At 37.2% G+C, this 25,447-nt stretch overlaps 2 protein-coding genes across 3 annotated transcripts in view; both read left to right on the top strand.

Annotated features, from left to right (window-relative positions):
* The window catches only part of Lvrn (laeverin), a 69,967-nt gene extending 53,882 nt beyond the window's left edge, over positions 1 to 16,085 (top strand). The window contains exons 19-20 of the mRNA XM_004836168.3: positions 7,874 to 7,949; positions 13,517 to 16,085. Of these exons, the coding sequence (XP_004836225.1) occupies positions 7,874 to 7,949; positions 13,517 to 13,657 (217 nt within the window). The 3' untranslated portion in view covers positions 13,658 to 16,085. The remainder of the gene's footprint in view (positions 1 to 7,873; positions 7,950 to 13,516) is intronic.
* Positions 1 to 25,447, top strand: part of Arl14epl (ARF like GTPase 14 effector protein like) — a 44,689-nt gene that overhangs the window by 717 nt on the left and 18,525 nt on the right. The window contains exon 2 of one of the 2 annotated variants that reach the window (XM_087194686.1): positions 7,874 to 7,949. The gene's annotated coding sequence lies outside the window, so the exon portion shown is untranslated. Of the gene's footprint in view, positions 1 to 7,873; positions 7,950 to 17,237; positions 17,336 to 25,447 lie in introns of those variants that run through there. The other variant, XM_021238262.2, reaches the window with a different exon arrangement.

The raw sequence follows: 25,447 nt of genomic DNA, 5'->3' as shown, positions 1-25,447 counted from the left end.
TTCCCCATTACCTGTGTGCCCTTCACCCCCTCCACTCTTCCCTATTTACATAGACATCATTTCCATTTTTTTCCTTTTCTCATAATTTTTTCTTTCCCTCCTTTCCTTTCCCCTTCCCCTTCCTTCACCCCTATGTCTTTGGACCTTTTTTCCTATTTCAAATTATCAATTATTCATTTTAATCATTTTAACCCTTATTTACACTATCAATTTCTCACACTAGAGAAACTATTCCGTATTTACACATGTTTGTCCTATTTATTTCTCTTGAGCATGGCCTCGGTATGCATCCATTTAGCTATAAATGACTCTAGTTTTTCATTCTTTATGGCTGAGTAGTACTCCTTTAAAAAAACCCCCACATCTTCTTTATCCAGTTACCAGTTGATGGGCACTTAGGCTGCTTCCAAGCTTTAGCTATTACAAACTGTGCACTATAAACATGTCCACATATATCGCTGTGGTATGATTCTTTTAATTCTTTGGGGAAGATCCCCAGCAGGGGAATAGCTGGGTCAAATGGGACCTCCAGCCCTAGTTCTTTGAGGTATCTCCATACTGATTTCCATAGTGCTTGCACCATCCTTCCCTCCCACCAGTAAAGGAGAAGAGTTCCTTTCTCCCCACACCCCCGCCAGCATTTGTTATTGGTTGATTTCTTGATAGCAGCCATCCTTTCTGGGGGCTTCACCGTACATTCTTAAAATACTAGAATCAATGTGTGCAAGAAGCAGATTTAGCAGATGCTGTTGTAGATTTAGCAGATACACTATTGTAGCTAATAGTTATGTTCAAAGTGTGTGAAAAGTTAAAAGATAATTTTTATAAATAAGTTTATCCTTTTGGAATAATAAGTATATATAAGTATAAATACTTATGAATATGGATTTGGTTCTCTTAGAGAGTAATTAAAGAAATGTTTTCCTACTGTAAACATTTGAACATCTTTAAAATACCAAAAGAGCTGGTTTTTAATCAAAAAAATTAAAATGTGTAGACAAAAACTTATTCTGTAGCTCATTTGTGGAATACTATACCTACACAGTGAGAATATTGTCTTTTTTCCTACTTTAGATTATCTGTCATTTGTAGTTCATTTCTTTAGAGGATCATATACATTCCTTATGTTTCCTGGGTTCTCTCAGAACTTGAGGGTAAATTATGTCTTCTGTCTTTACTTAAATCATTAAAAATAATCCCCTCCTTCAATCCTACATCCCACTGAGAATTTGGTAGTTGAGTTTTAAATAAGAATTATTTACACAAGTTCCCCTATTGCATGAGATTTTGGAGATTTGACCCTCATGGGGTCATCTCTTAGTGTCTGTTCACTCTTCCTGAAGCTTTTAACAAAAGTTCTCTGTTCTTGTGTCTCCTCTGGGTCTAACAGGTCAGACTTTGCCTGGTCTGTGAAGCCATTTGTCCTCCTGTGGCCTTGGTCAGCTTGCTCAATCATTCACTTCAGCTGCAAGTTTTTGACTCCTCCAGAATCTCCTGTTAACCTTTCTAATAGCAATTTTGGAGTTGAATGTGGAGAGAATAGATCTTTTAAGAAATATGTCATGATTTGTCTGAGGAGTTGTAATCACCACAGGCTGTCAGGTTCTGTATGTCTTCTGATGCACTACTGGCTTCTGAGAAGACACAGGTTCACGGTTAGTTCCCAGGCTTAATACCTCGTAGTACCTGTTGCTCTGTATGCTTGTACCACTAAGAGTGTTAAGAATCATATGTATTGTTGTGGGTCAAAATGAGTCAAAATGAGTCAAAATGGTGCTTCTCGGCCCCAAGAAATGTCCACGCATAGACTGGTGAGCTGAGCACAAAACAGAGAGTTTCAAATTTAGCAGAGGTTCAAAATCATCTGGGATGGCTCATAAACATTGTTTCCCAAGCCTATCTACCCTTCATAACCAGAATTTTCTAAAATAGGATAGAGAATCTGGACCTTTCACTGGATTCTTAGGTAACTCTAGTATACTGAAACTGATTGAATATCAAATAAGGCTGCAGTTCCCAATATACTAGCCACTGGTTACCATGTGGATATTTGAATTTAAATCGACATTAGTTAAAATAAAATAAAATTTAAAATTCAGTTCCTCGGGCTAGGTGTAGTGGTGGATACCTGTAATCCTAGTACTCTGGGACTAGGGCAGGAGGATTGCAAGGGCAAGCCCAGCCTGTGCAACTCATTAACTTAGCAAGACCTTGTCTCAAAATATAATTTTTTTAAAAAAAGGGCTGGAGATATAGTTCAGCGTGAAGGCCCTGGGTTCAATCCCCAATACTGAAAAAAAATTCAGTTTCTCTGTTGCATTATCTGTTTTAAGTGCTCAGTGTGGCTACTGGCTACCATATTAGATAGCTTAAAGAATATTTTTGTCATTGTAGAGTTCAATTGGACAGGACCAATGTCAGGAGGAAAGCAGCCCCTTGATTAATTTTTCCTCTCTTCTTATACCATACACCGCACACATGCACTTTAAAATCTCACAATGGATTTAAGCAACTTGTGGAATCCACTACATGATGTCACCTGAGACATATATTTGGCATTGCTGCTGGATAGCTGTCCTATCCTCCTGTGATGCATTCCCCATATTTATACTTACTCAGCCACTGTAAGTCAGTAGAGTAGAAAATAAGTGATAAGGGCATGGTTCTAATCCAGTAGATTTCTCACTTAAAAATGAGAGGATCATTGGCTAATTCATTGAGACAAATGTATCATAGTAATGTGAACCACAGGAGAAAGTGGGTGCAGGGTATACAGAACTTTTTGTAATATTCCTACAACTTTTTCTGTAAATTTAAAACTATCCTGACAGAAGTTTATTTTTAAACAATCAGAAGATATACTGCACCCGTGCTCAATCACAAGAGTGCTAATGATGAGAAAGACTGCTCTCAATATAAGTGACTTTATGTGTATTTTAACATTTAGCTTTCAGAAGAGTATTTTTAAAGAACAGGAAAATGTTGACAACATTCTACTGAGGCTTAAACTCTACTCTTTGAAAAGTCTGTTTTCTAGTGATTTATTTAAATTCTCTACATAACTGCATTTAATAAGAGCATGCAAGTAATTTCTTTAAATAAAATTCACAGTCATGTTATAATCTCCAAGAATGTCCTAGAATTATAAATGAATGAACTTTTAGAACCATGTCTTGAATTTTCATCTTATTCCCAAGAAAACACTGTATGCTACTCATATAGTTACGTATGTTGCTCATACAGTAAATGCTTACATTGAATACATTAATTTTTAGAGTTTAATTTTTATATAGCAGTCTTGTTCAATTTTGCCAGTGGTTTTATTTGAAAAAACAATATATATGATTTATTAAAATAAAGGTTCAATTTAATAATTAAAATATTATAAACACTTAAAACAGCACAGGTATGCTTAGTTTTTTTGTAAGTCAGAATATCTGTCACTTATGAAAGTTATATTTTACATGAGTATTTGAATGTCGACAGTCTTCAAGTAATGAAGATAGTATAAAAATATAAGTGAAAATAGCTTATGCCCCAATTAAATTTTATATTAACTGTGTGAAAAGTATTTATACTGAATTTTCTAAAATGTAACTGATCATTAACAAGTTAATACTTAGTATTTCTCAAGTGTGTTTTGCTATGTGTTACTCATGGAAGCAGTGAACAAAAGAAAAATAGCCCACACAGTTTCAAAACTGTCTATTCTAGCCCTCGTTTTTGTAAACTCACAATGTATTTTATCATTGTAAAGTCTCCAAGAAGCCCTGTAAAAAGAAATTTAGTTTTCCATGCATTTTGGCAACCTAGCATCTTATAGGGACAGTCCTTCTGATCTCCAGCTTGGAGTATGCTAATATCAACAAAGAATCATTTTCCTAGTAGACCAGTTGTTCCAGAAGAAAGAGATAAAAGATACAGAATTTTCCAATCCTATGCTCTGAAACATCTGTTTATTGTTTGCCCATTAGGTGATATTTGGGCTTTATTTTTCTCTTTTCCTTTAAATTGACAGAGGTTGGGTTTTGATACATTTTAAGGTTCTTTCTGATAATAAGGTATTATAAGGTACAGTTCATGCCATTGCTGGGGATGTAAAGTGACTAGGTCATAGAGTCTGATGAATGTGGTAAAGGAGAAATAGCAAGGGCTTTGGGGATTCAAAGAGCAAAAAGGAGTTGGTTGTGATTTGAATAGGTGGAGTTGGAAAATTCCTTCTACTTGGAAGATTAGACACTGGAAAATATCTAGAGGCAGAACTGGAAGGTTGATTTTAAACTGGTCACAAGTACCGTTTGAGTTCCAAAGCTTGAAGCACTGGAAAAGGGAAGATAAGGCTAAGAAGATGAGTTTGGAGTCAGGGGGTGATGACAGGCCTCAAATCATGCCAAGGAGTTTGATTTTGTGCACTCTTCAGTGGTGATCTCGTTTCTAACTTGTGTAGGATGTGAGGCACACACTGGTTGTACTTGATGGTGACAGTGTGTTAAAATTTGTGTTAGTCAGCTTTCCCATTGCAGCATACAGTACCCAAGGAGGAGAAGTTTTCTTTAATTCACGTTTCAGGAAATTCACATGGTCGACAGGCTCCAAGCCAGGAAGTTCGTGGCAGAAAGGCCATGGTAGAGCAAAACTGCTCAGCTTGTGGTGGCTGGGAAGGAAAGCAGAGCAGAAGGATAATGCCATTAACAGATCAGCCTTAACAGTCACAAGGCTATTGGGGCAACTGTAGAATGGAGGAAATGGGGGCCAATCTGCAAAAAGCAGTACAGCAAAGTTGTGGTTTATTCCTCTGAGAATTATGATAAGCATCTTTCAGATACTTTCTTTTGTCCTTTTATTTATTGTGTTTCTATTTTTTTATTTCTCCATTAAAGACATAGTGTGTCATAGAACAAAAAATACAGAATCTAGAATCAAGTCACTCTTACAGTGAGACTGCTGATGTGTGACATTGACAAGATTTTAAAGCTGAGCTTCAGTTTTTAATTTATAAACAGGGTAGTCAGAACTAAATTTTAAGATGATTTCTTAATGTGTTAGTTAAAGTACTTGGCACACAACAAATGATTAATGTTCATTATTATTAAATTATTTTAGACTTTATATGCCTATCTTATTATGAGTCCCTATGTTAATCAGTTTATTTCTTTTTCTCAATATCATTATTTTCTGCTTGATGACATTGATAACATCCCTCAGCACTGTTGGAAGACCATGATTAGAATTTTTTAAATTTCTCAGGTTTAGTCCTTTAAATAACATGCTTATATATGCAATATTATGCTTTTTATAACCACCTGAAACATTACCAATTAATAACCAAGACTCAAAGGTCAGGTGCTGGTGCTGAGAGTACTACCCATAGCAGACTATGGACCTTTCCTCACCTCAACCAGGCCTAGAATTCTTCCCAGAAGTCTAATCCAGAAATATTTGAAATATTTGATTGAGTAAAACAACTTTTGGCTTGGTCCTTCTCCTCACTCCCAGAAGCAGCTACTACTGCTGTGGGGAATTTACTTAATTTTGGAATCAAAGATGATCTTTTGAGTGCTGACTCCAATGAAGGAGACTCCACTGGCCATACATACATCTTTCTAGTTACAGAAAATTCAGTAGGTACATGTGGCTATGGATAGAACCTATGAAAGAATCTAAACAAGGAAGAAGAAATAGTATTTTTGTGACTTCTTATTGGTGTGATAGAAGGAATATTTGTACCTTAAGTGTTCTTCACAGTCTACAGGAAAATTATTTTATTTGAATTTTTATGTATTTATTTATTTTTTGGTACCGGGGATATCAAACTCGGGACCTTGCGCTTGCAAGGCAGATGGCAGAACCACGGAGCTAAATCCCCGGCCCTATTTGAATATTGAATTCAAGGCACAGCCAGTTTCAAACTTAACTGATCCAAAATGAATCTTATCCTTGTCTTCACCAAACTTTTGATTTCTTCCAACTATTGTTATATACCCTAAAGTGCTAAGCTTAAAAGCTTGAACTCATTTTCCTTTCTATGCTGTTGATTTCAGATGGGGAACACAGAGTTGAAAAGATTAAACAGAAACATATGCAAACTGAGATGTTATCATAGTGTAGTGCTCAAGCCCTCCCTGGAGGGCCTGTGTCCGGAGCCTGGCCTTGAATCAGGCCTTGGTGTCCCCTGGCTTGCCTCATGACCATGTTTCCCATAGAGAACCAGAGCTGGTAGAGACAGGATGAATGGAGAGGACTGAGAAAGAGGAGAGGCAGATGGCAAGCAGACTAGAGTGCCAATGACTGGATGTTACTGTTGTCTTTTCTTTTTTTTTTTGGTACCAGGGATTGAACTTGGGACCTTGAGCTTTTGAGGCAGGCGGCAGAACCACTGAGCTAAATCCTCGGGATACTGTTGTCTTCAATGGGATAATATATTGACACATATTGGCTCTTGTCTTTATATTAATTAGAATCCGTTTGAATACTTATGGGGATAAACTATTTGTAATGTATATATTTTTGTTCAGGAATATTTCAAGAGAACGTGCTCTCACAAGAGTGATAAAACCCTATCTTACTCCTCTTATAATTGAGATCAGGGAGGAATGGAGAGTACGCACTTCCACGTACAGTATCTCAGCTCTCGAGTCCTCAGAATAATGCTTCTAAATTCTCATTTTTACAATTTATGAGTTGCACCAGATAACTTTCAAGGCAGCCTTGCCTCTTGAGGTAACCTTTCTCTTGTATTTGGTAAGAAATCACATGTTAAACACATTAGGCAGATTTTCTTCTGTTTTATACTTTTGTTTTTAAGGTTGGAATTCATTTTTGTTAAAACTCAATTCTTTATGTCATCTCACGGGCTTTTTTTTCTTGGCTAATTAAAATGGAGAGCAAATAGATATTTCCTCATTTTCCATAAACACAGGTTTGTTTCCCTGACTGTCTTGTCCACCTCCTTTCTGAAGTAGCCACAGTTTTACTTACTGCTAGGACCTTAAAAAACATAGCTCTGTTTTTTCTCACTTTTATTTGTTCATATGTCAAAATTAATCCTTATGACTTTCAATTTCAAAAATACATTTTTGAATTAATTCACTGTATATTAACTACCAAGACAGTTTAAACATTTAACCATTTCTTGTTCTGTCCATTATAATAACCCTATTTTAATTTTTCTTTCTTTTTTAATGCATTCCAAAGTCCCTTATTTACTTTTTAACTGCAGCAACAATGGGGAAAGGTACGTATCTGTTCTTTTTCCATAGAAACACTTCACCATTTTTGTTGGATGACTCTTGTTGGATATTCAAGAACTCTGCACTAAAGGGGGACTCTGAGTTACCATGCCTGCTGGAGGAGGCTCAGTTAGCTATGGTGCTGAGCATGGAGTTACTCAGAGAATATCCAAAGACGGGGTCCTCTCTCCAAAAGCATATACGAATTAACCTTTCAAATATACTGCAGTGTGTTTTAATGAATAGTTCTGAAATTGATCCTGTATTATTGTCTTTTGAGGGACATAATTTAATATTTATTTACTCCCTTATAACTTTTCCTAATTTGAGACACAAGACATGTGTTCTAACTACCTCATTAAAAATAGTTTTTAGAAAAAAGTTTACTATATTTACATAAAACTTTTTTAAAATGATGCTACACAAATCAGTATTTAACTATAAATATTCATTTAGTGTTAATAGAATTTTCTATAAAATAGATTTTTCTATAGAACAGTGCAGCTAAACTAATTGCTTTTGCTTAGATTTGGAAAATAGGAATTAATAGGGGTTGCATATTTAGCTTTTTTCTCTGCTCATAACATACAACTGTATTTTGCAAAATACTTTTGATACCTGATTAGCATTGTATTGCTTTGTAGGTATGGGACACAATCACTGGTTACTCTAATGTATACAATAGGGAGAACCATAAGTACAGATCTACAAATCATGGAGGTAAGAACTTTAAATATTGTGAAATATAATGATAATTTAGAAAGTATTTTTGATAAAATTTGAACTAAAATTAGAAGTCATGTGTTTATTTAAATTATTGCAATCGGTGCTTCCATTGGTCCTCTTATCACTGTGAAGGAGGTGGTTGGTATTTAACTGCATCCTTGCCTTGAAATAGACTGCTCTGTTTATGGAGGTTGGACTTCATCCTTTTACCTGAATTCCTTCAGTGGTCTCTGACACAGGCTCCCTCTACCAGGCTGCTCTTCCCACCATCCAAGCTTTCAGATTGGTGCCAGTCATTGCCCACTCCAGAAGCTTCAGTAGCTTTTTATGGTTTTTAGAAGAAATTTAACAAATATTTTGATTCACACATGAAGCCCTTTATGATCCATTCTCTGTCTTACTCTGTGGTTCAGATTTGCCACTTCACCTTAGAGTGTCGGAGAGCAAGAGAGACTGACAGATACCCCCAGTACTTTTCCTCTAGCTGTATGTATCATTGGGGGTTCTGCTAAATTATCATGTTGTTTCTACTTTCTAGACTTCACCAACTCTGTACCTTCTTTGTGGGGTACCATCCCCATCCCTGCTCTTGGCTGGATAATTCCCAACCACCTAGTCTAGGAATTTTTTTAGTGAATGGATCTATACACTTTCCTCCTCCATGCCCCCAAATCATCCTATCAATATCTTTATCATAGGACTTACTGCCTTATTCTGTAATCAGTGTGTAAATATTCTGTCCTGTGAGCTATGGTGAATTCCTTGAGGACTGACACTGTATCAGCCATATTTATATATTAGCATAAGACAGGGATTGTTATTTCTTCTATTTGCTTTCCTATGGGCTGAATTTCTTCTTATGCAGGCTTCATAGGGAAGCAAGCATATCTCCAGGCTTTAATACTATCAGGACCCTCTGTTGCAGAAGGAGGGATCCTTTTTTACCCAGCATCATGTTCCTATTCTGAAGAAGAAGAAGAAAAAAAAGGACCTTTGCTTGTCTTGGTACAAATCATTGTATGTGTATGTGTTTGAGGAGGTGGGATACCCTGATTGGTTCAGCCTGGATCATGTGCCCACTCTTGGAGTCAGCCCACCTCACACCCCAGGCACTGGGGTGGGGGAAGTGTAAAACAAGAATACAGATATAATTTTCACACACCCAGTAGCATAGGTAAGTTAGAAAGATTTATAGCACCAAAAGTTTGAAAAAATGTGGAACAATTGTACCCTTTCATCTTACTTGGGATTGTGGGACCATAACCTGGTACAACCATTTTGGAAACAGGTAGTTTTTTGAAAATGTTAATCAGACACACATGACCTAAACATTACATTTTTGATGGTTTTTTTCCTCAAGAGAAAGAAGACCTGTCTTGTACATGAATGTTCATAGCAGCTTTATTCACATTAGGGAAGAATTGGAAGTCATCAGGTCAAGGGATTAGGAAGAAGAGGTAATATAACCACACGATGGAATACTACCTCCAAACAAAAAAAGGAATAAATTTATTTAGCCACACACATCAATTAGGCTGAGTAAGGGAAACCAGTCACATTTTGAGAAAAGAAAGCTCATCCAGAGTAATAAAAGGCAGATCAGTGGCTGCCTGGCAGCCAGGGAGAGAGCTGCAAAATGTCATGAGGGAGCTTTTCAGGGTAAGGGAAATGCATCCTGTCCAGATTGTTCCTATAGTTTCAAAGGTCTATACTGTATCAAAATTCATTAAGTTTAACCTGATATCGTTTATTATATATATTATATCCCAATAAAATTAAACACTAGGACCTGGTACTATATTAATAAATATAGGAAGAGGCTGTATAAATGAGAAAAAAACCTCAGCCCCTCCCCAAGCAAATAAATAAATGTGTAGGTCCCAAGGCTTGAAATTGGATCTTAGCCTATAAGCCAAAAAATAAATAAATAAAAATAAAGGAAAAGCAGTAAGTTATGTAGCTGTGATAATAAGAGAGGGAGAACTGCTAATTGCCAAAGGAATGATCTTTCTTTGGGTTTTGGCCTACCTGAGGCTGTGCTGTCAGGATCAGATGGGTCAGGGATTCCCTGGAAAAGAGAGAACACACACAGCATGCTAGGAATGAAAACTCTCAGGATCAAGACTGAGTTTGTGTTTGCTCTCTTCTTTTCGCTAATGTATGTTTTATTATGTATTTTCTATATTTTATTAGTGCCTATTAATTTTTAAAAATGTTGGTTTTCAATGTGGTGTTTTCATACATGCATGTAATGTATTTTGATCATATCCACTGTGTTTGTATCTTCTAATATACACAGTTAATCTTTGCCTTTACAGAATCCAGTTTTGTTGTTTTTGTTTAACAAATGAATGAATAAGGCTTGTATAAATTTAGCAATTCTCAACTTTCCAAAACTTTATAGTCATAATTGTTTTTTAGTGCAAAAATAGATTTAGCAGTAGTTAGATTATTGCAATTCTGAAAACAAATTAGCTATATCAAGTATCTTTGTCAACAATGTTTCAATGTCCAACAGTTTTACTCGATCACATCAGTTCACAGGACAATAGCTAAATAAATGCTAAAATGGCAAGGTATAAAGCAATCATCTGAGTCCCTTGTCCCTCTCCACCCTCCCAGCTCCCACAGCTCCACAACTCCACAACTCTGACCCTGGTCTTTATGGCTTCCCCTGCCAGGAACCTGGCCTCACTCATACCCTTAAGTGCACATGGAGTTTCCCTGAGGTCCCACAGGCTCCCCATCCCCCTGCCACCACTGCAGCAGTCCCGTCACGAACACATCACCTGTGGCATGGAGTTGTGGGTATGTGGCTTCCACCTCCTGGAAGTATGGGCAGGGAAGGCGAGAGTGAGAGGCTTGTTCCTAGCTCTGTAACCTACTTTCTCCTAGAATTTACTTTTCTTTTATGGTATAATTAGGCTTATGGGCCCTGTTACTATTCAATTTCAAGTGCATCAGGGCTTAAGTGAGCATTGATGATGTGGTATGGGTACTCTGTTACAGTGATATGTGTTGAAACAAAAGTACGGATGCAGAAAATAGACTTTTGGAAGATAACTTATTATTCAGTTGGCGCCTGGCTTATATAAAATATTGTAGCAAATGTTCCAATAACTGAACCCTTAACCCAACCCAATGCAGAATTTAACCAGTGGATGAATTCACTGTCAAAATATGCTTTTTAAAAATTCCTTTAAAAATTTAACTGATATATAAAATTAAACACATTTATGGAATGCCCTATGATTATACATTGTGTAATGTTCGAATCAGGACAGACTTATATAGCTCCTCATTATCTTCTCAATTATCATTGCTTTATGGTGAAAACATCCAAGATCCCTCCTTCTAGCTGTAAAAGATGCCATACATTATCACTGTTTATAGCCACCATTTATAGCCATCATTTATAGTTTTGGTGTGCAACAGAACTTCTTTTTCCCACCCAACTCTAACTTAGTGCCCATTAATCAACTTTTATCTACCCCTGTCTCTCCTCTACTTTCTCCCAGCCTCTGGTAATCATCATTCTACTCTCAACTTCTATGACATCAACTGTTTTTAGATTTCACAAATGAGTCAGATCATGCAGTATGTTTTTCTGTGCCTGGCTTATGTCACTTAACATAATGATTTCCAGTTCCATCCATGTTGTCACAAATAACATTTCATTTTTTTTACTTACTGAAGAGCATACCTTTGTGCATATGTTGCACATTTTCTTTATCTAGTCATCAGTTGATGGACACTTAGATTGTTTCCATTTCTTGGCTATTGTGAATAGAGCTACAATAAAAATGAGAGTGCAGACATCTCTTTGATACACTGATTTCATTTTCTTTGGATATACACACAGTAGTGGGATTGTTGGATAATATGGTGGTTCTATGTTTTTTAAGGTACCTTCTTACTACTTTCCATCATGTCTGTATTAATTTATATTCTCGTCACTAATGTACACACACACTTCTCCACATCCTTTCACACACTTCCTAGCTTTTGTCTTTTTTTTTTTTAAAATAGTCAATCTAACTGAAGTAAGGTAAGGTGGTTTTAATTTGCATTTCCCTGATGATTAAGTATTCTGAGTATTTTTTTAAATATAACTGTTGGCCATTTGTAGGTTTTCTTTTGAGAAATTCCTACTGTATTTAAATCTGTTATTCACTTGTTAATAGGGATTATTATCATCATACTTATTTTGCTGTTGTACTTTTGTAATTCCTTATATATTCTGGTCATTGACCCCTTCTCAAGAAGTACAATTTGTGCCACTCTGGAGGTTCTCTCTTCACATCCTTAATTGTTTGCTGTGTAAAAACTTTTTAGTTTTATGAAATGTTTTCTTCTAGTAGTTTCATAGTTTCAGGTCTTACATTTAGGTTTTTAATCCATTTTGAGTTGATTTTTTTTTTTTGCTTAAATTCTTTTATTGGCACATTTTAGGTATACAATACATTTACATTTATCATTGGGTGCTTGTACCTGTACATGATATATCTTGATTCTTATTTTTTTCCCCATTACCTGTGTTGAGTTGATTTTTGTGTGTAGTGGTCTAATTTCATTCTTCTTTACATACGCACCCATTTTCCTAGCACCATTTATTGAAGACTGTCTTTTCTATAATCCATGCTATTAGCACCTTTGTCAAACATCAGTTGGCTGTAAATATGTAGTTTTACTTCTAGGCTCTCTGTTCTGTTCCATTGGTCTGTTTTTTATGGTAATATGCTGTTTTAATAACTTTGAAATACATTTGAAGGTAGGTAGTATAATGCTTCCTGCCTTATTCTTTTTTGGTCCAGATTGCTTAGGCTATCGGGGATTTCTGTATTTTTATACAAATTTTAGTAATTTTTTTCTAGATTTGTGAGGAATGTCATTGGTATTTTGATAGGGATTATATTGAATCTGTGAATTACTTTGGATAGTATGGACATCTTACCAATACTGATTCTTCTGAGCCATGAATATAGGATGTCTATTTATTTTGTATGTACTTTGATTTTTTTCTTCAGTGTTTTTTGTTTTCTTTACAGACCTCTTTCTCTGCTTTGATTAAAAATTTTACTGTTTTTTGTTTTGGTTTGGGTTTTGTAGCTACTGAAAAATAGGGTAGCGTTCCTGATTTTTTTCCAGTACAACAAAACTGCTGATTTTTATAAATTGATTTTGTGTCCTGCAACTTTGCTAAGTTTGCTTATTGGTTCTAATAGTTTTTTTTTTTCTAATGAAATCTTTGGGGTTTTCTAAAGATAAGACCTTGTCATTTGCAAATAGTGACAATTTAGCTAAAATACTCAGAAGTAAGTTCTTGCATACTGGACTTTCTATTCACATTTAATTCTTCCGAACAGGGGAACAGGTGTGGTCTTCATCACATTATCTTAGTCGCAGACTCCCCTGGGGGACACACAGCCTAGGAATACACATTCCTACTCACTCCAGACATCATTACTCCTTTGCAAAATCATGTTACCAGTTAGCAAGAACTTTGTTTTGTATAATAAGAGGTTAGATCGCACTGATAAAATGTCTCTCTATCCTTCCAGCTGCAGCAGTTTTTCAGTAACATGTTGGAGGAGCACCAGAGGATTACAGTTCATGCCCAATTACAGACAATAAAGAATGAAAATCTCAAAACCAAAAAGCGAAGTGCCAGGATAGCTGAGTGGCTCCGGAAAAATATATAGTTTGAGGCTACGTCCAGCATACCTCTTACATATTATAATCTTGTTTGCTCACAGTTTTGTCTCCCAATACTTTGCGGGTCTTGAGAACTGCATATTTTGTTTGTATTTCAGTCACATTCACTACTCAGACTCATGTTGTTCCTATGTTGTCATGTTTGGCCCTGAGGCTTAGTGATTGATGAGGATTTGGTCAAAACTGCTATATTTCTGAGGAAAATTGCACTGCACATTGGGCAATAAACCCAAAGAATTTACTTTAAATACCTTATGAAAACAAATTTTTCCAAGAAAGTTTTGCTAATTCTGTTGTGAAGACCGTAGAATATTAAATTATTGGCATTAACGAAGAGAACATTCTTTTCTGAGGAAAATACAGACTTGCAATACTCTAGGGTTTATTCAGATCAGTATTGAAAGAACAATGAGAACACAACATTACAGTGTGAAGAAACAGAAACCAGAAAAACAATATTCACTAAGAGATACAAAAGCCAAAGCAAAGCAAGTTTCAAGGAGGAAAAGCAAACAATTTTATGAGCCATATTAAGTGCCCTAAAGACAAGAAATGTGCCATTTCTCTCTCCCAAAGAACTTATTACATTGAAGTATATTTTGATGGTACTGAATTTTATGAAATTATAAAATGACAAATGATTGTAAGACCCATGAGATGCCTCTAACACCACTGCTGTGGTGGTCACTGTGGGGATGAAGGGTCTGCCCTGAAGCCCATGTGTGTTGATGTGTGGGGTGGACACTCTTTTAGCCAGAGCTTGTAAGAGAAAATAATGCTGCTAAAGACAGCACCAAGGGGCCGGGGATTTAGCTCAGTGGTTCCACCACCTGCCTTGCAAGCAGAAGGACCCGAGTTCAATCCCTGGTACCAAAAAAAAAAAAAAAAAAAGAAAAAAAAAAACAGCACCAAGTATGAACTTATCTTTGGGGCTCAGGGAAATCTTCAAATGAAGGGAAACAGAAATAAAAGGCTAATGAGAGCATAATCCTTACAGTTTTGCATTCAGGGGATTAAGTTTGAAATGTACTTTCATTCGGCCAAGTTGAATCTACTTGTAATGTGGGTCAATTCAAACAGTTTCATCAGTTGCAATGTATGAAATTAGTTAAATTTTGTCACACCTGATTGAAACAGGACAACTGAGGCAAATCATTGCTACTCTAAACTTTGTGTATATAATTAAATCCTTCTTTCTTACATCTTGCTTTGTTTTTGTAGAATGGGGGTAAAAACTGCATATCTCTTATCTACCTCAGAATAATATTGTAACATGTGTAGAATATGCTTTTAATTAAAAATCTTTGAAGATACTATGTAAACTCAAGGAAGTGTAATCTAAGGATTTTTTCCCATTTCTTGTATAAGTTAAGGCAGCCACAAGTTAAAGAACAATACAAATTCACCTTTATATTTCCTTCACAAGTGGATGTTCCCTATGTGTCAGTGGGAGTCTATGAACTTCACTACGTTGGCAAAACAAAGGAGTCTGCTTGACCTGGCCATAGGTCACAGTACAGAGGATGTTGTCTTTAAAATTAGCAATGTATATTTTAATCGCCTTCAAATTGTTATGTGTATGATATTTTCCTGTTTTTTCTTCAACATTCATCCTGTAGATTTGTATTTCCTCTGATAATCTCGCCTTTCAATGACTTTGTCTTCCTCTGTCTTCTCAGTTGCTTTTCTCTTCCTTCTCTCCCTTCCTTCCATTTCTAGTCCCTCTCTTTGTCCCTCGGCCTGCCATGTGTTCCCTTCCACCTTTCCCAGTAACCTCTGCCTTCCCACTGTCTGGCTGTCCTCCGCTCTCTCCTTGTCTTATATTCTACCCTGCTCTGATTCACCAAGTGCACTTTGAAGAGACACTTGGGGCCATGAGGGCTGTGATCCATGGTACTGGGTGATGCCAAGCCCTGCCTGTCTAGCTGGAAGAGTAAGTAGGCAGGCCTCTCCAACCTCTTCCAGCCTGTTTGTGTAACAGTCTTGTTATATCTTAGCTTCAATAATAAACAGTGTTGAAGGTGCTTTTCCAAAATCAAACACTTCTTATTATACCTTTATGCTTACTGTAAATATAAATAATTATTGATTGATTACTGTGGTAGCACTAAGGCAGTACAAGGGAGGGAGTAATACCAAGGCAGATTTATCCAAATGGAATAAATATTTTATTAACCCATAAAACCAGCAAATCTATTAGTACTCAAAGTATAAAACAGCTTTCCTGGCCCAATCAGTTTACTTTATACCACGCATCCTAAAAACAGTTAATAAAATATACAACGTATTTATGATTTTTTTTAAAAATGCAGCCATTAGAAATTATAGTTTTCCTCACAATCTTATGCTTTTTCCTACTCAGACCTACTCAGAGCCTTTCCATTGCTGACACCAAATACAAGGACAAATGCCTTACTCTGATGTTTGTGATCAATTGTAATTTAGATCTCTGAGGAAAATTTGTACAGTGACGTATTGAGGAATGAATGAACAAGCAAAAATAAGATTTCCTTTATCTTATTTTCTTAAGAAAGCTCTTCTTAGTTACTTTTCCTCTTGAATCACTCTTTGCACTAATAAATGGTAGCTTTTTCCCCATCCAAATTCTAGCAGGATTAATGTCCAAAGCAAAGCCTTAATGAGGACTTACAAGTAAATATAACTGCCTCTCCTTCACAGCGAATTAAGTAACATAGTAGCATTTGAAACAATACATACAGTGCCTGTAGCTCACTTTTTCCTCTAATTCAACCAGATTCATCAGAGATAATCTTTACAACACATATTTAGGAGTATTCGGACTCTTCTTCACAAACAAGTCAGCCATAAAGGCAAAAGAGAACAAGTAAACATCTACACCCATGGAAGCCAAGGAGAGGCTGTGGGCCACAACCTGATGTGAGCATAGGAGCTGGACTGGGGTGAGGAAGTTCACACAGAGGGAATGAGCTCACACAAGACATTGGAGCCTAAGCAGGGTGAAGATAGGGACCACATGGTATGGTGATGGGATTATGACATGAGGAGCCAGAGCCAAACAAGGCAAGAAGGACTTGAGTGAGATGGGCTTTGAATTGCAGGGAAACCCACAGTGAGGAGTTCAAGTTCCAGAAAGTTCAGATGTCTGGAGTTTGAGGAGAGTAATGGCCAAGCAATGAGGTACTAGAAACTGAGAATGAATGAAGAGGGAATGTAGAGATGCCCTCTACATCAGGAAGGGAGAAGCAGAGACCGAAGCTTGGTTACCACAGGTGCATGGACCAAGCCAAAAAATATCTAAGTGATAACAGGACCCAGGTTCCTCATTACTGGGGAAGGGAGTTACAGATATTCAGAAGGAGGAAACTAGAATTAACTCTGCTTTTGAATTAGTATTGATGGGAATGCATGGTTTTCAATATACAGACAGATTTAAAAATATCTAAAGCAGTGATGGCAAACCTTTTAGAGCTTTCAGTGATAACAAACAGCCTGCTGTGGCATGTGTGCCATAGATTTGCCACCACTGATCTAATCACCACTGATCATGTTTTTCTCTTTATTTATCCATACATACATAGATAAGGGTGTAGATATAGACCCTGACTCTTCAACTCAGAGGACCTGGGAGCATCAACACCTTACTATGGACTGAATGTACCCTCCATTGAGCTGTGACCACCAAGGTAATGGTGTTTGGAGGTAGGGCCTTTAGGAAGTAATTAGGTTCAGATGAAGTTGTGCCAAAGCCCTGGTTGTGTGATTAGTGTCTTTGTATGGAGAGGAAAGACACCAGAGCATTCTCTCTCTCTCTACGTGTGTATGCTGTGCGAAGGCAGATGTCTACCTGCCAGGAAGAGAACTCTCCAGGAGCAGAATCTTATGGCCCATTGATACTGGATTTCCTAGCCTCCAGGACTATGAGCAATGCATCTGCTGCTTAGTCCACCCAATTCTGTGGTACTTTGTTATAAGAGCTGAAGCTAAGACAACCCTAATAACCAGTGCCCAGATCTTGGCTTTGAAATGCCATTCTCTACTAAAAGAACCAGAGTTCTTTGGAGAAATGACTGATTTCAGGGCCAAAGCAGGAGAGGGACCATTAGATATGGGGCATTTTTTTGTACCAAAAAGCAAGGGAGTGCTTAAAGAACATAGCAGAAGGGCATAAAAACAAGCTTGAAGAGACCCCCTGGGACCAAATTTAGAAAAATTTGAGTATCAATAAAACCGGTAAGAGAATAACATAAAAAACCACAAGTCTGTATTTATATATTTAAATAATAAATACAAATTTTGATGAAGAAAAGTATATTTATATAATTTCAAAGTACTTTTCTACAAAATACTGATTAGTTATTAAGAGAAAGTGAGGAATTTATAGTGAAAAGCCTGGCAGATGTCACCTTAATCAACTGATTAATTTGAACATCAACACAACGAGATAAATAAAAATGTTGTTCTATTTAATGAAATGAAATGACAAAAATACAACATTCTTTTTTTTACTCTTTTTTTCTCTTTTGTAATTTTAAATGAAGCATTGCTAATCATTTTTAACTTTCTTACCAATTTTTTTGGAAGAGAAACACTATCAAGAACTCCCCACTAAAGCAAAATAATGATATTCATTCCTCCAAAATTCCAAATTTAAGATTCACAAAATAAAACAAAAACCTCATTCAGCTATAAAAAGTAATGAAAATCACATTCTAGGCTTAGTATAGTTTGCAGTATTTGCTGTGGTAATTGTCTTTTAGATGACTTTTTAAAAAATAACACTCTGGCTCATTAGAATATATAGTTTCCACTTGCTTTTTTGATTAAAAAATAATAATTTTAAAAAGAGAAAACTTTAAGGAACTCATAGTTGGCCAACTCATTTTGATGTCATGTATAGGATTTGGCAATCAAGAAGGCTATTTGCAGCACACACGATTAGCCCTTTAAAGTTTAGCTTTCTTCCAAACAATGTAAAATATCCACACTTGCAAATATGCAATACAGATAACATTCTTTGAAAATTCCACAGGATAATATTGGTGCCAAAGCTGTTTTTCATGGAGTAGCAGGGCTTCTGTCAAACTGACTCAGTTTTCCTATCTTGTTTCCTATCTTGTTTCAATATTTCATGGAGATGTCAAGAATCGGTCTGAGACACTCACATGTAGAATCTTCTTCTGGAGACATGGAGATTGGGGCAGCTGTCAAATCATTAATTACATAATAAAACTCCTTTGCTCGGTAGTGTTTTCCACTAGAACCCAAGACCAGTCTCCTTTAAGATTGTCTAAGACGTCAGGAAATATTTTTCACCTCTCCCTTCTTCTGTGATAGAACCCAGGGCTCTTACACTGAGCTACATCTCTGGCCTTATTCATTTATGTTTTGTTTTGTTTTTGAGGCACAGTCTTGCTAATTTGCTAAAGTTCCCAGGTTAGGCTCAGACTTGCACTCCTCCTGCCTCAGCCTCCCAGAGTGTTGAGATTATAGACCTGTGCCACCACACCCAGATACATATATAATTCTTATATCCATTGATCATCATTTGGCCAATCTATGCCATAGTAACTATCTTTGGTTTCAGTTTGACTATTTCACATCATATACCCCCCAAAATTTGCCCTTGCAAAATGAAGTTACATCTCTGCTGCTGCTCATGGTGGTCCAGTACATTGCTCTGCTGGATCAACCTCCCCACTAAGGATTAGAATATTTCTTTCTATAGAAGTTTAGTGTTCTGATAAGGTGGAACCTTCAACATATACCACTTCATGTTGTACTCCACCATCAGTAATGAGCCAATATCTGCTGATGGCCTCTCTGGGAACTATGGCTGGTAATTGCTTCACTGGCCCACTACTCTCCTGACTCCACCCTTTCTTCTATTTTGTTCATTTCTTCTCTGTCTGTACAGGGAAACACATTCATTGAGAAACTGCAAGATTCTAGTCCCCTTTGAGGAGAGCAAGGCCATGCCCCCAGTGACCTAAGACCAGCAGCTGACTTCATGGCCAACGCCAAAATTGATTGGCAGGCTACTCTGAAAGGCCTGCTAGCCACTTCCAGGAGCAGGGGATGCAAGTCAGTGGGCAGCCATCAGGACCTCAGCTATTTAGCAACCTACATGAATAGAAAAGGCAGCTTTGCCAGTTTGAGAATGTATCCTCAGGGATTGGTGATGCTGGACCTTCAGAGTTAGGGCAGCCCTGTTCAGGGCAAAGAGAAAATGTGCAGCCCTTGGGACAAAGCAGAGGAAAGAGTGAAAGAATGGGGTCAGAACAGTACTGACCAGGTGAAGCAATTACCACTAATAGTTCCTGGACAAATACTGGCCTACAAAGGATGTTCGTGGGACAATTAGAATAGCTTAGAGCTACTGGAAGATGGTGGAACCTTTAAGAGGCGGGGCCTGTGAGTGGCTGTAGGTCACTGGGGCCATGCCCTGCCCCTCAGAGGGCAACTGGGTATGTGGGTCTTCAGGCTCTTGCTATCTCAGGCTCTGTTTCCCTGCTGCATTTAGATGATCGTTTTTCTCGGTCCTGTGCTCCCCACTGTGATATGGTGCCCCACCAACGGGGCCAACCCAGCATGGACTGAAACTGCCAAAACTGTGAGCCAAAATAAACTTTCTTAAGTTGATTCTCTCTGGTACTTGTTACAAAATGGGAGGCTAATATCCTGAGGAATAGATACCAGAAATATATCGGTGGTTCAGGAAAAAAAATTTTTTTTAATAATAAGTCCAACTTTTCTGTAAGTTTGTGATGAAATAAATTTTAAAACTGTTATTTGTTGTTAGAACATCAATGCATTTTTCTTTCAAAATAACTTTTCTCTTTCAAACAGCCACAGCCCTGAAATGATCTATTAAACATTTTAATGATCACAGAGTGGAAATACAAGTTGTCCCAAAAGAATTAATTTATTGTTTCAGTCAACACTTTTCATTTTCAATTAGAGGGCTTAAAAACATTTTAAACATTTAAAATTAACAACACTGTGTAGAGGTAAAGTAAATGTAAATCAGTACATTTTCACATAATGTTTTTTGAAACTGCTGTGTGTTATACTCTTGATACTGCTAAAACAGAATGTCACTGCTTTTTTTGGAGGGGGGAGTAGTACCTTGGTTCACAAACACTATTGTTTGTGAACAATTTGATTCACAAATAGAAACATTTGGCAAATTTTGTTTTTGTTTGTGAACTCTGCATCGGGTGACAAATGCCACTGTGGCCATCTTTCCTGCATGAATACAAATGTTTTGGCCATCTTTTCCAGAATAGTGGAACAAATTAAGTTCATGAACTGAGGTACCGCTGTACATGGATGAATGTAACCTTGAAGTCACTGCCAACAACTTGACTTATTCCATGCTACAATGATACCTAAATAACATACTGCCATTCACATAACTAGTGATGAATTGTTTATAAGCCTAGAGGTTTTATACAATACCCGATATATAGCTATATATTCTTAAGTATTATCATCTTGATTTAATGGATGCAAACATAAAAATTCTTTGCTAATTATAGAGTTTTACTTTCTTCTATGGAGAAAAGCTACATGAATAAAACTTATTTTGACTTGATTGTTATGATATGACTTCACAATTCTAAATCAAGTTTAGAATTCTAAATCAAGTTTTATGGAAGTATAGAATGAAAAATACAGGTAGTTTTTGCTCTGTTAAATTGATTTCCTTATATCAGGATTTTCAATATAATAAATTGCAAGCTTTATAATAGACTTTCCTACATAAGCTGTATTCTTCAAAGTATATGATAACATTTCCTTTGCTGAAAAGTTTACTTTGTGAAAAAGGCACTTTGTGTATGATGTGTGTGTTCATATATATATAATATGGTATATGTGTGTGTGCATGTGCATGCATAAATAGTATGTATGTGAACACCTTCCTGTCCTACGCTGAACTGAACTTTGATTCTTTTGATTATTGTGGATAAGAAAGACCAAGATAAAAGGCTTTCTCTTTTTCTTTATTTCCTCAAACATCATGCCAAGCTGAGTGAGAGGAAGCTGTCATTTTCTCTGCTTCCAGCCTGCTAAAAGTGGCCTATTATAATGACTCAACAAGTCCTAGATCCTGAAAGCTCATAAATAAATGCATCAGAGGAGTGAAGGGGCCCTAAGTTTAGGATTTGAAGGACATTTGGCTTTTCTACCCCTGTGCATTGATCACCCTATCAGTCAGAAAATGTCCCTCAATTTTAGCATATCTTATTTGAGAACAATTCAGACTATTAGTCCCATTGGTTCCCATAAACAAGAATAATCCCTGGGGATGCCAGGAGTTTCAGGCCTCATTTACAAGACTCTCTTAAGAATACCCCATAATGGAGGATAGCTATAGTTTCTTCCATCATGTGTTTCTTTGACTTATCAAGAGAGAAGAAGAGGCCTGCCTAATCACCTAGCATCAGATGATGGATCCAATATTTATGAACTCCTGTAAGAGATAGGCAGGTGGGAGTACTAGCCCAACAATCTGTTTCTTCATAAGGTCGATATTTTCCTTCATCCTTCTTCCCAAAACATATCCAAAATTTTAGAGAAAGTGCACTCATTTTATAATCTTGGAGAGAGGATATGATGCCCCCAATTAAAAGTAGTGTAACACAGTAGGGGAGAGCTGTGATCAGTACAAAAACACTCCTTGCAAATGTCTTCTCTGTGATACACTTAGCAATGTGCTATATGCAGTTTGCCTCAGCTTCAGAGAATTCCTGAGTCAGTATGTCCACTAGGGTCAATCAGAAAAACAAACCATATTTGTTTTTTAGTGCATTCATTTTAACAGGGATTTTAATGGTAGGAATTTGTTAAATATTAGAGCAATGGAGAAGTAAAAGAAGAATCCCAAGCTATAGCCCAGAAAATAGTTTTCCTGTCTAGGAGGGCAAGGATTGGAGTAAATAGAATGTAGACAATTGAATGAGAGAGTACAAGATTTTCTGTTTTGTTTTATTTCATCTCAGGTTCCTTCTCTTTCCTGACCAAACCTCTAATTCTCACAGAAGGCACTTGGGAAGGCTGTGATTTCAACTTGCATTGTAATGATGTATTCTGGAGAGCAGCTACAAGAATTCAGGGATTTGTTTAGACTAATTGCCTTAGATGATCTCTGGCTCTCTGATCATGTCTTAATCTGTCTTTTATTGGTATAACAAAACACCCAAAGCTGGATAGTTTTATAAAGAAAAGAGATTTATTTAGGTCACAGTTTAGGGGTGCAAATTCCAAGTTTGGGTGGCTCCATCTGGTTGGCCAGTGATGAGGACCATCTGATTATGTCACAACATGGCAGGTGGTATTACACTTCTTTAGTAGGTATGATTGGCCCTTATATCTGTGGGTTCAGTTGGATTTTACCAACTGAAAAGCAAACACATTTTCTTTTAAAGTGAACATTTTTTAAAAAATTGCATCTGTCCTGAACAGGTATAGACTTTTTTCTTGTAATTTTCCCATATATCAGGGGTCCCCAACACCTAGGCCATGGAACCAGACTGCACAGCAGGAGGTGAATGGCAGGCAAGCAAGCAAACATTATCAGTATCTTCAGCTGCTCTCCATATCTCACATTACCACTTGAGCTCTGCCTCCTGTCAGATCAGCAGGTTCTCACAGAAGCAAGAACCCTAAGGTGAACTGCCTGTGTGAATGATTTAGGATGCATGCTCCTTAGGAGCATCAAATTCCCAATGATCTGAGATGGAGCTGAGGCAGGGATGCTAGCACTGGGAAACGGTTGAAAATACAGATTAATATTAGCAGAGAGCTCTGACTGCACAGACAAATCAATTGCTTGCATGTCAAAACTCCATCAATGAAGTGGCAAGTGGCAATCAAACTGCATCTGATAGCAGGCTTTATAGCGGCAAGTAAGTTGATGTACTTGAATTGTACAGCTCCATCTGCAGGCAAGCTTTAAGTCAGAATCCAACACTTAACTTTAGTCAGTCCATGGATGCAGAGCACACATGTCTTCTCTTGTACACAGACATAAGATGGCTTTCTAAAGGTAGATCATTGGCCAGAGTTACTGAGTTATGAAAACCACTCCAGAGATTTCTTTTAGAAGAACACTCACCACTGGCAGCAAAACTCAATGACATGGTAGGTCACAAAACTTGCTTACTCATGTACATGTTCAACCTGTTCAACAAACTCAACCTGTCACTGCAAGGAGGGAGTGACAGCTCTGTTCAAGTTGGCAGATAAAGCAGCTACATTCCAGACAAACTTGGATTATGGGAGATTATGGGGACAATGAAAATACTTTGGGATTTTTTTACTTGTTTCAAATATGAGCAGATGTTTTGCAAGAGATTGAGCCAGGGCCTTCTTTCTCCTAGCTGGTGCATGATCACTTATCTCGCTTTCGAAAGAGTTTGAGAATTACTTCCCAACCACAAAAGACCCCTGAAATGGGAAGGAGTAGACCCACAACCAATTTGTAGTAAGCCAGGTGAATCAATTTTGTCTGTGCTAGAAGAGGATTAGTTGCTAAGATCACAAATTATGGTGACCTTAATGGTATATTTGAGACAACTTCAAATCTCTGTATGTTCTGGATCAAAGTTAAGGTGGAATAGCTTGAGATTGCAACAAAAGCACTGAAAACCCTGGTTCCATTTCCAACATTTGGTCTTTGTGAAGCAGGGTTTTCTGAAGCAATAGCAACAATATGAGATTATGAATATGGATGTAAGCAACACACTTTGGGTTTCACTCTCTCCCAGCACTCCCAGATCTAGTTGCAAGAAAACATGGCTCCCAAGGATTTTGCATTATGGTGGAGTTGTATAATTATTTCATTATATATTACAGTATAATCGTAGAAATAAAGTGCACAATAAATGCAGTGCACTTGAACCATCCCAAAAATGTCATCTCATACCCAGTCCATGGAAAAATTGTCTCGCGTGAAATAGTCCCTGCCTCAAAAGGTTGGGAATTGCTGCCCTAAATGATACAGTATATATAATAACTATTGTGTTTACATATTATTCACATCATATTAGCTGTTTCAGGTAATCTAGAAGTGATTTGAAGTATATGGGAGATGTGCGTAGCTATGCAAACACTATCCTGTTTTACATAAGAGACTTGAACATCAAAGATTTTGGTATCCATGGGGATCCTGAAACTAATTCCCCACAGATAACTGAGTATGACTTTCTCTCATTGTAATCAACCACAGCTGATTACTAATTAATCAAAATGTCTTTAGGAGACAGCACTATATTTAAGACTGAAGGAATGATCAAGCCTGAACTCAGAATCCTCACATGAGAATATATTTCCTGGCATTCTCTAGTATCAGTCAGGGTACAAACAGGAAATCAGAAAGGATTGGCTTTTTTGACTGAGAGAACGTAACATAAGGAATAAGCAATGGAGAACTAATAAAACAAAGAATAACACTGAGATAACACTAAGATAGGAACAACAAGAAACAGCTAGCAATTGCTGGACAGGGACAAGGGAAGAGATGGGGTAATTAGAACCTAAAATTTTGTGTACCTGCCTCAGCAGCTCAAGGGCTCAGCAGAGCTGGGATCCACATGTTGAGGAGCAAATTGGCTTCACTGGGCCTCAGAAACCAAAAGACAGTCCCTGGGAGTTGGACTCAGACCTCTGAAGAGGGAGCTCGAGCAACTGATGCTGCTTATCTTCAGGGGCTGCATTAGCCTGGGTTTGGGAGACTGAGTGGAAAATCTTGGGAACTGGAATCCAACAGCCAAAGTAGAAAGGAAAGTCGTTGC

This window comes from Heterocephalus glaber, unplaced genomic scaffold, assembly GCF_053883595.1.
Source record: "Heterocephalus glaber isolate CG9 unplaced genomic scaffold, H.glaber_assembly_v1.0 deba00001606, whole genome shotgun sequence".
NCBI lineage: Eukaryota > Metazoa > Chordata > Mammalia > Rodentia > Bathyergidae > Heterocephalus > Heterocephalus glaber.
The sequence above is the reverse complement of the archived record's forward strand: the minus strand, read 5'-3'. Positions and strand labels throughout refer to the sequence as shown.